The following is a 15,636-nucleotide window of genomic DNA, read 5'->3' on the forward strand; positions in this document are numbered from 1 at the left end:
TTCTATCCCAGAATCTTCTTTTGTCTTTGAAATTGAAGTGACAAAGGATACAGTGCCAAGAGCTTTCCTTGCTATGTTGATATCCATAGAATCACAGAATGTTTGGAGTTGGAAGGGACCTTAAAGATCATCTGGTTCCAACTCCCCTGCAGAGACACCTTCCACTAGCCCAGGTTGCTCCAAGCCTCATCCAACCTGGCGTTGAACAATTCCAGCAATGGGGCAGCCACAGCTTCTCTGGGCAACCTGTGCCGGGGCCTCACCACCCTCACAGGGAAGAATTTCTTCCTAATATCTAATATAAACCTTCTCTTTTTCAGTTTGAAGCCATTTTCCTTTGTCCTGTCACCACATGCCCTTGCAGAACTGGGCAGCAGCTGTTCATTTCCTCCTCTAACAAGACTCTGGTTCTAGGCAATGCAAGGAAAATCCTCAGACACTGGCTGAAAACAGGAGGCTCACCTTGCCTTACCAGTAATCTTCCATGTATCTCCTGTCCTCCTCAGGCAAGTTCACCTGTATAGAAGCTCGTTTCCACCTGGAGAGACAGATGGGCTATTACTTGATCCAGATGTACATCCCCAGCCTCCTTATTGTCATTCTGTCCTGGATCTCGTTCTGGATCAACATGGATGCTGCACCAGCTCGTGTTGGCCTGGGGATCACCACAGTGCTCACTATGACCACACAGAGCTCTGGTTCCCGAGCATCACTGCCCAAGGTAGGGAACAAACTTATCTTCACCAGGGGCAAAACATGCACCTTCTGGGGATAGCATATAAGTAAATGACCATGCAAATCCTCCTGCTCAACACAAGAGGCATTCTGCTGCCATTGCACTATTCCATCATAAGGGCAAACAGAAAAAATCCCAATCCCATCCTGAAAAGTTCTAGATTCTCTATGACTAGCAGTAAAACTTCCCCTCGAGATTCAGCACTCACCACAGCTCCCAGTAGCCAGGAGCACTGTACCATACAAACCCCTGCAACAAGCCACATGGATATGCCCTGTACATTTTAGCTTTTTAGTCAGTTGACCATCATACTTTTATAATAGTACTGAATATCCTTTTATGAAGGGCCTCCAGTATGATCAGATTGGATTACTAATTTCCTTGCACATAAAAAAGCACAATCAAAACATGGATAAATTAAAAACTGTAGAATTATTGCTGCCTAAGAGACCAGGAGCAGTTTCAGTGAACTGATAATACGTTCATGTTAAATGAACTAGATTCTGGTATCCAAGAGCAGATGTCAACCTTATCATGGCTTGGTCAACTCCTTCCAAAGACCTTAAGAGTAACATGTAAAATTGCAACAAAAAGGCATTTGGGTGAAGGAGCCATCCCATCTCAGTCTCTTTTTCTGACTCCCAGGTGTCCTACGTGAAGGCCATAGACATCTGGATGGCTGTGTGCTTGCTGTTTGTGTTCTCTGCACTTCTAGAATATGCTGCCGTCAACTTCGTGTCTCGGCAGCACAAAGAGCTGCTCAGGTTCAGAAGGAAGAGGAGGCATCATAAGGTAATACATAAAGCATGAAGGACACAGCTGAAATCTCACGAGCTCCCAGGGAAGTCCTCAGTGTGTGATCAGATGTTAGGGGGGGCTCACACATCAAAAACCAGGGTTACCTCAGTGAATTGTGTCTGTTCTAACAGCCTGCTGACCCCAGGGGTCCAGCAGGCTGGTTTTTGTTAGCCAGCCAAGTGGTCTAAGCCAAACGAGTTGTTCACAACAGAACAATTCACACAGCAACGTTCTGGTCTGAGTTCTCCTCTTCAGAAGCTGCAGCCAGGGCTGGGGGGAGGCAGGTAGGGAGGTGTGAGGGATGTCTATCAGAGAACAGCATCCCCCCAACAAGACAGCCTGCTTTAGCCTGGAGGTAAGTGACACCTCTTTTGTCTCTGCCATCTCCGTGTTCAAAAGCATCTGCTTCTCAGACTGACTGCAAATTCCTCTTGGAAGGAAATAGCTTTATTCTCAGCCTTAGCCTCGCTCCATGCTTACCTGCCATGGCTGATGCCAATCTGAGTGTGCATTGCAGTGACATGCATCTCCTGCAGCCCGGGCTCTACTGGCTTTTAGGCTGAGGTGCCACAGCAAAGACTTCACCTCACAGAATACACTAGAAAGAAACACAAAGGTGGCTGTGATCAAAGGCCAAAAACTTAAAGTTGTCCTTAATTAACTGGTAGAATCAGGAAGGCATTAGCAAATTTTCAGCCTGAGAGGCTGTCCTCAGGTTATCATTAAAAAACAGTATGTTTACTAGGAAAGAAAAAAACAAAGAAAATTTTGCTGATGAAAATCTCAAGTGAGCCCCTAGGTGACCACCAAGGTCTGCCTTAAATATTCCTCGTAGGTAACAAGGAATATTGTTTATACCTCGTAGGTAAATTTGTCCACCCTCTATTTTAAAGAGTCCCCATGATCCATCCCATCCAGAGACCTCCCCCCATTTCATTGCTTCACTGTCCCAGTCTTTAAAAGTCTTTCCCAAGGTCTAACCTGTCCTGTAGTAGTTCACAGTGTATGCTTGGAGAACTGCCCCCATTCCATGAGGAACTGAGGGCTGAGGAGCAGAAATCCCTGTATTGTTGTAGGTTTTCCTCTCTCTGCCTCAGTCGTCTGATATATAAAACAGGACATAATTGTTCACTTGTGTCCAACACAGTCAGTCCAGGGAGGAAAAATGTGGGACAAATGCATGGGAAAAGAAGTAACAGATGAGACCACCAGCACCCATTGAATTTGACCAGAACAAGGCCCTGCCATCCCAAAATCAATGGAGATAGTTTTGGTTCAGAAGGTGCAGCCCATTTAATTGAGCCAAAGCTAAATCCACCCACATGGGTGCCTCATAGTGCTTTTATCTCTTCATCTGAATTCAGGCATCCTGTCCCTGGATCTGTGCTGTTGTATGCAGATCAGTCTGTTGATAAAACAATAAAGAGAAAAAAAGCCACTAATACACAGACGAGTTAAAGAGACACTTGCCAGAACTGTTCCATTGAACACAAGGCTGCTAGTACACTCCCTGCCCAATCTCACAGCAATTTAATTGGAACAAAGCATAAACAAAAACATTTGCAAAATCGAAATGAACAAGATTTGCAGGCTCATCAGAAAACTAAAATCTGACTGCTAATATGCAAATGGGTTAGTGCAGCTGCCAAAGAGCCTAATTGCTCTGTCCTGATGTCCTGACTTGTCTGGGTAGCTGTGCTTGGTTTAGGCGTGACATGCCAGGCTAAAAACAAGTGAGATGTTGTAGTGGTCCATGCTGGTGGAGGCAGCTGGGGAGAGGACAAGCCTATGCCCGTACTTATTAGGTCTGCATCAAAACCTACTGGCTATTCTTCACAGCTCAGTGTGCCAGACACAGTGCCATGGTCTGGCATTAATACCAGAGAATCCAGAAAAATCTGTTTCTGACTTTTGCCAGTTAGATGCAAGGTGTTTCCTTATCCTCATCATTAGGAGTCTTTCTTCCTCTCTAAAAAAAGCCCAAAAAAACAAATCAACCTGTTACCAGGTTTCACTTGGCCCTTTCCATTTTTGAGCCACCTCTTAACTTTTTCCCTCTGGATTAGACTAGAGAGATCAGATAGACAGCTCTCTCCAAACTCATTATGCTGTCTGTATTTACTGGGGCACACAGGGAGACATAGGTCCTGGCACATAGGGACTGTAATGGTTACATCCCTGTGTTCAATAAAATAGGGCTAAATCATTCTGAGACACCAGCAAGATTTTCACCAAAAAAAACCCAGCAATGACATTCGCCTTTAAATTGGAAAATAAATTATTTTTTTTCTCAGTAATTGGCATTACCACAAGCAGCCACATCTTAACATCAACCCACAGAAGGGCACTTCTGTTCCTCACCTAAAAGTTGGCTTGTGGGAAGGGCTGTGGGGCTGGAGGGGTCCCGTGGGCAGGCAAGCAGAGGGCTGGTTGCACGCTGGCTGCAGAGCTCTTTTCCTGGTCAGGTCTTGGCTCCTGCACATCCATGTAACTCTGTAGGAAGTCTCACACTGTAGCTTCAACTACGTGAGTTACATGGAGCCCACTCCTTCTGGGCAAGCTGCAACTGCATAGGCAAAGCAAAGAAGGTGCTGATAGGAGGGGGGGGAGGGAGAGGCAGAAGCAAAACAGGGGATGCAATTGGAAAAATTAAAGCAGTACAATAAACCCTTCAATATGTCAAAGAGCTCGATGGGTTGGAAGTCAGTCCTGTTCTCCACGGGGTGCCTGGATCCCCTGATTTGCATCTGTGCATCACACAGCTGGCACCCCTCTATAAGGCTGAACTCCCAAGAGCAGGGGGTTTGTCCAAGGGTGCTGAGGCCAGGGCATGGTGGGAGCATCTTTCCCATGCAGAGCAGGAACCTGTCAGCGGAGAGCCTTATAGCGAGGGTGCACTGTCTATATCTCATTTTAAGTAGAGTCCCATGCTGAATCTGTTTCAGGAGGACGAAGCTGGTGAGGGCAGGTTCAACTTCACCGCCTACGGGATGGGACCAGCTTGCCTACAAGCCAAGGATGGCATCTCTGTCAAGGGGGCCAACAACAACAACACGGCCAACCCGGTGCCGCCGCCGTCCCGCTCGCCCGAGGAGATGCGGAAGCTCTTCATCCAGCGAGCCAAGAAGATCGACAAGATCTCCCGCATCGGCTTCCCCATGGCATTCCTCATCTTCAACATTTTCTACTGGATCATCTACAAGATCGTCCGCAGAGAGGACGTGCACAACCAGTGAGGGGAGGGGAGCAGCTGGGAGGGAGCGAGCGATCCTTTATATATGTGCAATAGCAATGCAGCAATGCATGAATTTAAGAATGCGGCAATATCTACTAAAAAAAAAAACAAAACATGGGGAGGGGGGCTGGGAGGGACTTTTAATCATGTGAACTGAGGACAACTGGCACAGGGAGGAGAAAAGAAACTCTTGATCTTGGGAGTGCAGGGTGGGGGTTAGTTTTACAGCATAGGAAGGTTTGGATTGCTCCAGCAATCCAAGCAGTGTAATATAGTAATATATATTCGTGCTTAATTATAATGCAAAAAGAAAACAATAGAAAAAAAAAAGAAGATGAACAAAAAAAAAATCCTTTTTTTTAGCCTATTAACAGCTTAGATTCTCAAGTCACTGGAATGATTCATAATTCCATGTGCAGAAACGACTGCAATTATGCTTTATCTGACTTTTGCTATCGAAAGGCCATACCAGTCAGGCACGTGGGGGAAAAAAGCCCTAACAAAAGGGGAAAAACACCTCAAGAAAATAATTCTATGCTTCTCTAGGTTTTGCACTTTGAAAACTAGATAGATGGGGAAACTTAAGAAAGAGGCTGCGGGTTGTTGTTTATTTTATATATTTACTTTTTTTAGTCATGGGTTTGCCGATCAAACACTTTGTGACTTTTGCATAGAGGAAAGCAAATACATTATCTCTCTCATCCCCATCAGAGAGCTTCCTAAGGAAACACAGGAAGGACATCAGGGCCTTCATCAGAAATCACAGGTACCTTATGTCCTTTCAAACAACCTGGCAGAATTCGAGTCCCAGGAGGCAGAAATGCTATTCAGAATGCTAGAAATTACGAAGAGTTTTTAAAATAGGATTTCTTTCATTTGTTTTGGTTGGGTTTGGTGGGGTTTTTTTCCAAACCCCTTTCTGCCATGTTTGTTTGCAATGGGGGGATGGAAGTGATTGTATTTAAAATATAGAGAAAACAGGCATCTTCTTGCCTCGTTGTGACAGGACCGGGCATGTGGCAATACTGTCAGTAAGGGGGGGGGAAGGTGTGTATAGAGAGAGCAGCTCTTATTTTCAGACATTTCATAGCAGTAATATTAATAGTGAAGCTGGGTCAATGGACCCAAAACTATATTTTTGTATCTATTTTGGTGCTGCATTTACCTTTAACGAGGATGGGAAGATGGAGCAGGCTGCTTTGCCCCTCTCTGCTACCTGGCAGAGGCTGGCACAGCTTGGTGGGGATGGGGAAAGGGTGGAGGGAGGTGGGAATGGGTGAGCAAAGGGGTTTCCCTTTGGCCAAGTGGTAGCACACGTTTGTGTTGGTGTTTGGGGTAGGGGAGAATGTGCCAAACACCTCTAGGGTATGACTTGAAAGCCTGGCTTGGGGCCAGTGGGCAAGTTAAGGGTTTGGTGTCCCACTTGCCTCTCTGGGACCCTGGGTGTGAGCTGGCTGCAGCACCCAGGGTGACTCAGCTGTGTTTGTTTGCACTTTAGTAAGGCAGATAAAAGAGAGCACGAAGGAAGAGACAATCAGTCTGCACTGAAGCACTTGGGGTCTGGTCTGGGTTAGGCACTAAATGAAGGCAAAGAGACAAGTGGCACCCAAGGGAGGCTGGAGTCATGTTCAGCCATAGGTGTCCCAGCCAGCACAGCAAGAGGCAGGCATGGGAGAGGGTAGGGGAGCCAGGGACCTGTGAGCTGTCCTACACAGGGGTGGTGCCAAGTGGACAAAGCCCAGAGAAAGCCCCAGAGCTCTCTTGGGCAGGATAGGGGGACACCCATCTTTGAGGCTGCCAATTCAGCATCTTTCACCAGCACTAAATACACTTTATTTAAAGAGAGAAAAAAAAATAAAAAAGAAAGAAATGAAGAAACAAAGGATAAGAATAACAAGGGGGAAAAGGGAGAAAAAAGATAAAAACCGTGGTGGTTACTGTGTGGACTAGGGCAAACGGCAGCATTTCCTAATATTTTGGCAAAAGCCAGCCAGCTTTCTGAGTCCCTTTGTGCTGCTGAGATAGGGAAAGGTCACACCACACGAGTGTGAATCAGTACATGAGCCCCTTCCCTCCACTGGAGCAGCAGGAAACCCGTGGGCTGAGGATTTCTGCTTCCCCTGGCAGACGGTGCTTTCCCAAGCAGAGAGATCTCAAGCTGTCAAGCAGAGGCGTTTTTTGATGCTAGGACAACATCCCTAGCCTTGGCTGGAGCCCAAGTTTGCTGCTGGCTCTGGGTTTGCTTGCTGAATTATTGAACTCTCCCGGGTGCGCCGGCCGGCCGTGCCAGCTGCGGTTTGCGCGATCGCTTCAAACGCCGTGTCCTTGTCTGAGATGAAAGGCAAATCCAGGGAATTTCCTCTCCTGCCCGGCAGCAGGGCAGAGTCTTGGCAGCCCACGCGCCACGGCTCCTTCCTCACGCAGGTGAATGACTGCAAATTGCTGTCGTTTGGGAAAAAAAGAGGTCCTGCCTGGATGCCCAGACCTCGCGCTTTGGCGTCGGGTAATCTGGCCGTGGTTCACACACCTTCAGTCTCCCCTGGCTACGCGGGGTGGCTCCCAGGGCACAGCCAGCTGCAGTGCTGTGGGTTTCCTTCCTGACTGCAGCTGCCCTCAGGAGTTGCCTGTAGGTTAAGAAATCCCATGCACCATCCTCCCACCCAACCGAGTTTTGATCCTACATCCCGAGGGCAAGAGCAGAGCAAGGAGAAGGAAGACATTTCCACCTCACTTCACCCTGCTCCAGCTCAAGACTGAAGCACCCCGTGTTCATCCTACACCTACTGTTGCAGATGCAGTTACACTCACAGTTGCTGCTTCACTAGAGCTCCAGTGCCACTTCTTGGCACGGAGTAAGGCCAGAGGATGGCAATTAGGGACTAAAAATCATCAGAAAGATACTTATGTTTCCTGCCCATACAGAAGCACTTCAGCTGCTAGTAGAGCCCAGGGAGTTTAGGGACTAAAATAAGAAGGCTTACCAGCCTGCCTTTGCTTCCAGTTCAGCTCTGCCAAACACTGGGCACATTTGATGCCCACCACAAGCAGCATTATTTTCTCTTCTTAAGCAGCCAGTTTCCATTTGAGCCATCTTCCAGCTCCAGGGCTGCCTGCGCAGTGACAGCCAGCAGCACTCACATCCCAACAGGAAACATGCAGGGATCTTGGTAAAGGTGTGACTGTGCTGAGATAACTGTCCCAGGGATGTCCTGCCAGAGAGTTTCACCACATAGGCAAGACTTTAGACTGTCCTAGGAGCCCCTGGCAAGTCTGTGCAGTTTTCAAAATCAAATGCTTTTCTCCATTTGTACTAGGTTGTGTTTAGTCTCTGTATTGCAAAAGAACTCACTTTGATAACCTATGTCATCTTCAAAGTAGGCTGCTTGGATAGTGCCAGCAATTATATTTATTAGTTAGAATGCAGAGTAGCTTCCAGGAATATTGATGGAATTTAACTTCGCAATTATTATCTCTTCTTAAGAACAAGGCTCAGAAGAAAAACCTCTGAATAAAACAGAGGTTTGATCTGGCAGTAAAGAGACAAAATCGGGTCCTAATTCAGTTGGATTCTTTGGAAAAAGAGAGCTTTATCCCAAATAATATTACTTCCAGATGTTGCTGGAGGTTTATCGCTTCATGAGCAGGAATTCTTTTTCCTTAGACATAAATATAAATTATTGAGAATAAATAAAAAAAAAAAAAAGTTGGATAAACTTACTATTTTTTGATCAGGTAGAAGAGTTTTCCCCACTTTAATTCCTGATCAAAGTGGCTTTCCATCTGGAATCAAGGTACCATGGAAATCAGAGAGGAGCTGAACAGGGTCCAGGGCAGAGCAGGGAGCACGTGGGCTGCTGCAGATTGAAGGGCTTGGCCTTGACCCTGGCCAAGCACCAGCTGCCTGTGAGCAGCTGCTCCGTGGCTCTGGTAGTGCTCTAATTCTCCTGTCCTAGAGGCCTTTGCTGGTCAGGGCTGGGGGACTTTGCTCCTAAAAACATCAAACAATTTCAAATGCTGAATATTCTCACAGCCTCTAAACAGGAACATTTTTTGTTTTGTTTTCCTCAGACTTTTCTGGAAGTTTTTTCTTATTCTTCTGCCCCTTCTAAGATCTTTAGTTTTAAAGCAAATCAAAGACAATTCAAATTACACTGTTGGTTGCTTATCTTGACTGCGATTTAAAGACCTTGGTTTCCTAATGCTGATGGAAAAAAGGTTAGAAACATTTAGAGTGTATATTTTTAAAAAGAAAGGAACATATGAAAGGAGAAAAAGCTATTTTCAAAGGTGCCATATTTTTCACAGATTGTATAGAATCATATTTTTGTACTGTACTACCATTGCTTAATAAAACATAGTTCTTATCCCTGTGCCAAAGACAGACAATCTCTTTCAATACCCCATTCTTTACTCCAAAACCTTGCTACTGGCAGCAGTGGGTAACACAACACGGACCTCTGGTACCAAAAGCCCCAATCCTACCAGTGCAGCTGCAGGTCTGGGTCATTGCCTCCCACATGGACATTGTGCATCTCCTGTCTGGGTGACTGCAGGCAGCACGTCCTGCCCTGCTGCAGCATCCCACAGAGCTCAGCAAGGGAAGTATCTAATCCATTCTCTGCTTGGAAGCACTCACACACTCCTATCTTCTTCTCAAAAGGAGATGGATGGAAGGGCCATCTTGTGCTGCTCCTACTTCAATAGATTTCCATCATTTGTATGGAGACAGTACATTAGTAGCTAAATAGAAAATTGAGATACAGGATTGTTCTTCAGGGTGCTAGGATGGGCACCAAAGCAGAAACTCATTAATTTTAGCATCTTAAATTATTTCAGGTTCTTTAAGTCTTCCCATTCCCTTCTCTCTCTCTCCTTAACAATTATTTCTTAAGGGCAGTTACACATCTCTTGCTCAAATGAACCTACACAAGCCTCTCACTTCATTCAAGTCTATTGTACTTTTCTGCATTCATCTCCTCTCGTTTACCACCTGAATGTTCACTCCTATGGGGCTCAGTTCCTCAGCACTGCAACCTTTGAAGGGCCTGACACAGATCAGTGTCTTGGGAAATGCAGAGCAAAATATAGGACTAAAACCATTCCCCCTAAGCAGGCAGGGTAACAGCTACCAGGGAAGTGCTTTCACAGCCAAGCATGAGGAGGACTCCAGGGGAATGTGAGGGTGGCCAGTAAGGGCTTTTTTGACTGTGCTCTTTAAAAGCAAAGCAGCATAAGTCAGAGAGAATGCAGTCTTTTGGGCTATCATCCCTCTAGGGCTCCATGTTTTACAGTGATCCAGCTACACAGCAGCTGTTTATTGGAAATCGGGTTCTTGTATTCCCAGTCTCCTTCTACCATGGTGTGTAGCAAAGAGCCCCACAGGAAATGAGCTGCAGTGAACCAGGTGAGGTGTAAGGAGCTGTTGCACATTTTGCACAGAGCATCCACTCCGAGCTTCTCCAGGCTCTGCCTGCAGATGTTTGCACTGGATGAGACATTCTCCTCTGAGAACTGCTGGGATGAGCAGCCCTTGGGTGATACCACCGTGCAGGACCATTGAAGTGCACAGCCCAGGCTAGGGGTACTGGAGGTAGCTTAATAGTGGAAAGCACAGGCTGAACAAGGTGAGGACTCCCAACCTGTGAGCTGCCTTGCAGCAGGCATCCCATGCACTGGAATTATGACCCTTTTGTTTGCAGGTTCTACAGCCTTCCTTGTTCATCTTTTCCCTCACTCACCCTGCCACGTTGTCCCAGCATCACGCTGCCTGCTGCTGTAACATGGGAAAGGACACAAATCACATGGCAGGCTACAAGGAGAAGGATTACTTCAGTCCCTAGCAGAGGATATTACTGGTTAAATTGCCAAATGAGGATCCTGGCAAAGACCAGCAGAGAAGAGAAAGGAAAAGGAAAAGCAATAGGAGAGGTTTGTTTGCATGCCACATCGCTCCTGGCATTCAAGGCAGACAGTGGTAACAGGTGTGGTGCAAGGCAGCAGGAATTATGAGACTGTATTAAGTAATAAGACCATCAAGTTTAGCAAACCCAAGTTGCAGTCCTCATGCACTTTACTGCCAGGTTTCTGAGCAGAAATTATAAGGGAGTCTTATGTTTGTGATATTCCTCCTCCTGGGTCTATTAGAGAGAGAGTGCTGAAGCCCACCCTGGGATAGAGCTGGCTCCCAGCAGTGCTGGAGATGGGTCAGCCATGGTTTGACCCAGACCACGCACAGAGAGAGTGAACAGATGGAACAGATTCAGCACAAGGGGATGTTGCCACTTTGGGGAAAGGCAGGAATTGCTTCATGTTGGCTTAACAATCCCTGCAGCACTCAAAACATTGCTGCTGGGGCTCACAGGCTCTGCTTAGTGCTGCCACAAAAAGCACATGGGAGAGGGACCTTAGCAGTCTCCTGAGAGCAGCAGTTCCAGCAAGAGGATACAAATGCTGTTCCCAGCCTGAGGGTCAAACACGTCAGCACTTCCAGTATAAAATCATCCATGTTTTTCTGGGAAGGGGACAACACCAGCATAAATAAGCCATCAGTCTGGTCTGAAATTAGCTTTTATTTATAGATTTGCCACTTGAATTGCATAAGTAGCTCAAGCCAAACAAGGACACCCTCCTCACCTACCCAGGGAACTGGGGCATGAGGTACTGTCATTAACTACGTGCTCAGGCTGCGAGTGTGTCACTGCTGTGGCAGGTGAGTCAAGCTTGGCAGGGACAAGTAGAGCTGCCTGGAGCTGCCAAGTCTGAGGGGCACAGAGCTTGCAGGTAGTTTTTGCTGCTAAGGCTTTTGGGAAGCTGGTCCCAGGACTGTTAGCACTGTAGCAAACCCCCTTCCCCAGAGGATCTGTGGGAAGACGTGTCTGCCTTATCCAGGCACTTGGTGACACTGAGGCACTGCTGGGTTACCTGTGTGACAAAACCATGAATTAAGCTTGAGGCTGCAGACCAGCTGAGCCAGTTGGCCTGGGTTAAATACACCACAGAATTTGGGCACTAAATTACAGCTCCAGGTTCAAGCCTGAATCAACCTTGCAGTGATGACACCCTCACGGTCACAATTACAGTGGACGCCTGATAATTGCTTAAGTCAGCATTGCCCTGTCCTAACCCTGCAGAGATCAACAGGGCATGACTTCCAGTGATAAAAGAACTGGGGCCAGGGCTCCAGTGTTTCTTGCTGGACACCTAGTCCCCAAACACTGACTTTTACTGAACTAAAACTATGCAACATTGAAGAGATTGTGCCACGGGCGGTGCCTTAGCCACCTCTCCTGGATATGCACGTACACGTGTTCAGAAGTATCCTCATGACAGTTACTTGTGATGGGCTAAAGAACCAACACGAGTTTCTGAAGAGCAGGACCAGCTCTGGAGCTTGTGATGTGCCACAGGAGGACACAGCTGTGTTGTGACCATAGCTTCTCAGCCAGGTCTGCTCTGCTGAGGCTGCAGTGTTAGAGAGCAGAGGAGTCCCGACAGTTCAACTCCCTAGCCAAGAGTAGAGTGAAGGCAGGGATCTGAAATGAGAAAGGAAGAGCATATCATGGCTTCTGTAAGGCAGAGGAGCCTGTAGTACTTACTCCTTGCTGTAGTTAAGTGCAGTCACAATTGCCACCTGTCCATATGGTCTTCCTGGGAGTCAAGGCTTTAAATACTGCTGCTTATTCCTTGAGGAGCTGGAAAGAATTCATGAGGCTTGACTTGTCCCATGGAGGAAGAGATATGGTACAGCATGGGCAGTGTCACCTCTAAAAACAGAGCTTGAGAGACCAGTAAATAAAGACAGGAAGTGGAGAAGGGGTAGCCTCTGTAACATAAAAATGGTGCTGGAAATGCATCTCACTGAACAACTGCACACCAGGGTACATCCCTCACAGGCAGGAGTACAATGAACAATCCTGGCAAGTCCTTGATCAGATGCATGCCTCCACTTGCCATCAATCCCACTTTTGATCAGGAAATAGAATAAATTTAAAACCCCAAACAAATAAAAACCCATCACTAATGAATTAGCTATTGATACATCCCCTCCTTACCATTTTGTTTAAGTGACCAAGGCCAGTCCTACTGGTCACAGCAGTAGAGCTCAGCTGTACAAAAGATGCTCAGCTAGAGGCTGACTCAACAAAATCCTAGCAGAAGGGAGCAGAAGTTTCTTTGCCTTGTGCTTGTCTAGTCCAGGAAACAACTGAACCAGGGCTTTGAAACACTCTGCCCTGCCTACATTGAATTAATATCTTTCCTTTCTGTCCCACTCTTCCCAAATCTGCTTATGTTTCTATTCAAAACACTTGCATTCTTCCAATTCCAGGGTTAGATCAGAAGAGAAAATAAGCTCAGAAACAGCATGGACCAAGCTGACAAATCCCCAAGTTAACCTACTTGGAAAACTGTAAAAACAGCATCTCCATCGCCAGGCTGATGTTCCACACTCCTCCACCCCCTTCACAGCCCTCCAGCCCTGAGCAAGGTAACTAAACTTGACAGGGCTGTTGGAGAAACACACAGTTCAGAACCATAATTGATACATCCCTCCTTAAATCAGCTCACAGCAGCAGGTTAATCTGGGGATCTGTCAGCTTTGGGAGTGCCCAAATTGTAACTTTTGGGAAGCAAACATTAAGGTCCAACAGTGATGTTGTGTGAGAATTTGAGAAACAGGTAAGCAATTCCTTCCCCTGGCTGGGAGGAGTGACCTGAGTGACCTGTTGTGCTTGAACTCTGCCTCTGAGCTCCATCTCGCTGCTCGGTGCAAGGTCAGAGCATCTCACTGTACAAGCAGCACGGCGCTCCCTGGGACTGGGGCGGGAGGTCAGGGGACACCAGCAGCTCCAGAGGCACGGGAGATGGTATTAAGGCACAAAGGCCAAGGGACTTAACTCACCACATGCATGTGGATTTAATTATCCTGAAAAATGCACTGCTTGGAGCATCTCAAGCCTACTGTGAAATAGAATTCGTACACAAAAAGATAAGTCTGTGTGGTTCCCAAGTCTGGTCACGACACGCTGCCAGCACTAATCATGGCCAGAGCTCACCTCTTCTTTATGGACTTACCAAGCTGCAGCAAAGAGATGGCTGTTTCAAAAGAACTGAAACAGAAGGCAACTGTGCTAAAGCCATTCACATGTCTGTGTGTGAGATACAGCGAAACTTCAGCCAATTAAGAGACTAAAAGAGAGATGTAAAGGCGAAGCAACACACTACGGACTTCAGCCAAAAATGGCCTGACATGCAAAGGTCACTGCATTTCATCGCAGTTTACCATCCCTGCAGCATTGGTGACACCATCCTGGAAGCAGCCTTTAAATCCTGATGATGCACAAGCCTGTCTGAAGCAGCTGTTTGTGACCACCCACCCGAGATCAAACCACAGCCATGGGCAGGCTAAACACCATCGTGGACAGGGACATTTTATGGACTGTTCTCCCTCACATTCTACCACAGTGTACAGCATATCATGCTTATTATATTACAAGTGATGAGTAATGAAAAACTTACATTTAAGTGATATAAAAAAAGAGGGGAGGACCCAGGAATTTCTCCCGTCCAACTATAAACGCACATCCATTTACATTGTTTTGTAAATGAATTTAGAAGAAAAATAAAAATACTAAGATATTTCCCTTCAGGACAACCATTGCACATTTGGTTTTACTTTGGAGGGGAGATACAAACACACACAGTAGGAATACTTTCCAGTTGAAAACATGCAAAATAAATAGAAGTGGGAACAGTTCAGCACCTAGAGAGTGTTTTCCTTGTGTCCTTGCTAAACATTTTCTCAGCTTCTCTCAGCATTCACCTTAGAAGTCCAACCCTCAAAATCTGCTATCTAGGAAGAACATCTCCCAAAAATACCTTTTGAAAGAAAGCCTATTAAGCAGTGGCATTGTTCTGCCCCGTTTTCTGTATCGCTCCCATCTGCAAGCCATTTGTATGAAGAAAATCTTTGTTTCCAAAGCTTGGCTTACTGAAGCTCATTTGTTCCAAAACACAACAGCGCCTTGACCCTGTTTATACCAGGGGCAGCCAAGGGCTGGGCTGGCTCAGTGTGAGACGTTACTGGGTGCCCCATCCCTCTGCCAGCAGTCACTGTCCCCCCCGGGAGAGCAATGCCAGTCACCCTCCACTCAGGGTAAGAACGTGGGGTTTGCCAGCACAGACCCAGTCGTGGGCTGTGGGACAGACCCTCCTGCAAAGGGGCAGGACAGACCACTGAGGATTAGACCCTCTTGACAAGCCCATCATGGCTCGTTTATCAGTGCTCTTTTGTAAATACCAGATCCACATTTGAACGATTTATGTGGGGTTTTGTGTGCTTGCTAAAAAAAGATGAATCAGGATACAGATATTTTCTCAAGCTTGTTCATAATCAGGAAAGGATGGCAACAAGGTCAGAGTGTTTTCTCTTCCTTCTTCAATCTTATCAAGACCTCAGAAGGAAGCGGTGGCACTAAACTGGCCCAGTTTGATCAACTTTTTGGCATAGAAAAAAGGAGCAGCTGCTGTTAATAGAACAAAACTCATCTCCCCCTAACTTCACATAAGCCTCTTTAAAACAGACAATGAAATAGTTGATATTCAGCTGTTTTCATCTTCTGCCTTGCAAGATGGGTGCCAAAATATCCACATCTCACAGGAGATAATCAGAAAAGTATTCACAGAGTAAGAATTAATCCTTGGAGTTAGGGAGAAGGGAGAGAGAAGTGGGCAATGCAAGTGCTCTCTGAGTGCCTTTATTAGTTCACTAACACAGGTTTCAAAAAAGAATGGAAAAGTCAATGCTTATTAATTTTCATGCTACTCTCCCTTCAAGAATAGAGGAGAGACTAGAGAAATACAAAATATA

The 15,636-nt window shown here is 46.4% G+C and overlaps 1 protein-coding gene across 5 annotated transcripts in view; it reads left to right on the forward strand.

Moving 5' to 3' along the window:
* The window catches only part of GLRA1 (glycine receptor alpha 1), a 47,251-nt gene extending 32,728 nt beyond the window's left edge, over positions 1-14,523 (forward strand). The window contains exons 7-11 of one of the 5 annotated variants that reach the window (XM_032703113.1): positions 507-721; positions 1,382-1,528; positions 4,456-4,766; positions 5,403-5,535; positions 7,874-14,523. In XM_032703113.1, the coding sequence (XP_032559004.1) occupies positions 507-721; positions 1,382-1,528; positions 4,456-4,766; positions 5,403-5,535; positions 7,874-7,948 (881 nt within the window). In that variant the 3' untranslated portion in view covers positions 7,949-14,523. Of the gene's footprint in view, positions 1-506; positions 722-1,381; positions 1,529-4,455; positions 5,088-5,402 lie in introns of those variants that run through there. The other 4 variants (XM_032703109.1, XM_032703110.1, XM_032703111.1 and 1 more) reach the window with 4 other exon arrangements.
* The last annotated feature ends 1,113 nt before the right edge of the window (positions 14,524-15,636 follow it).

The sequence above is a fragment of the Chiroxiphia lanceolata genome, chromosome 15 (assembly GCF_009829145.1).
Source record: "Chiroxiphia lanceolata isolate bChiLan1 chromosome 15, bChiLan1.pri, whole genome shotgun sequence".
In the NCBI taxonomy this organism is placed as follows: Eukaryota; Metazoa; Chordata; class Aves; order Passeriformes; family Pipridae; genus Chiroxiphia; species Chiroxiphia lanceolata.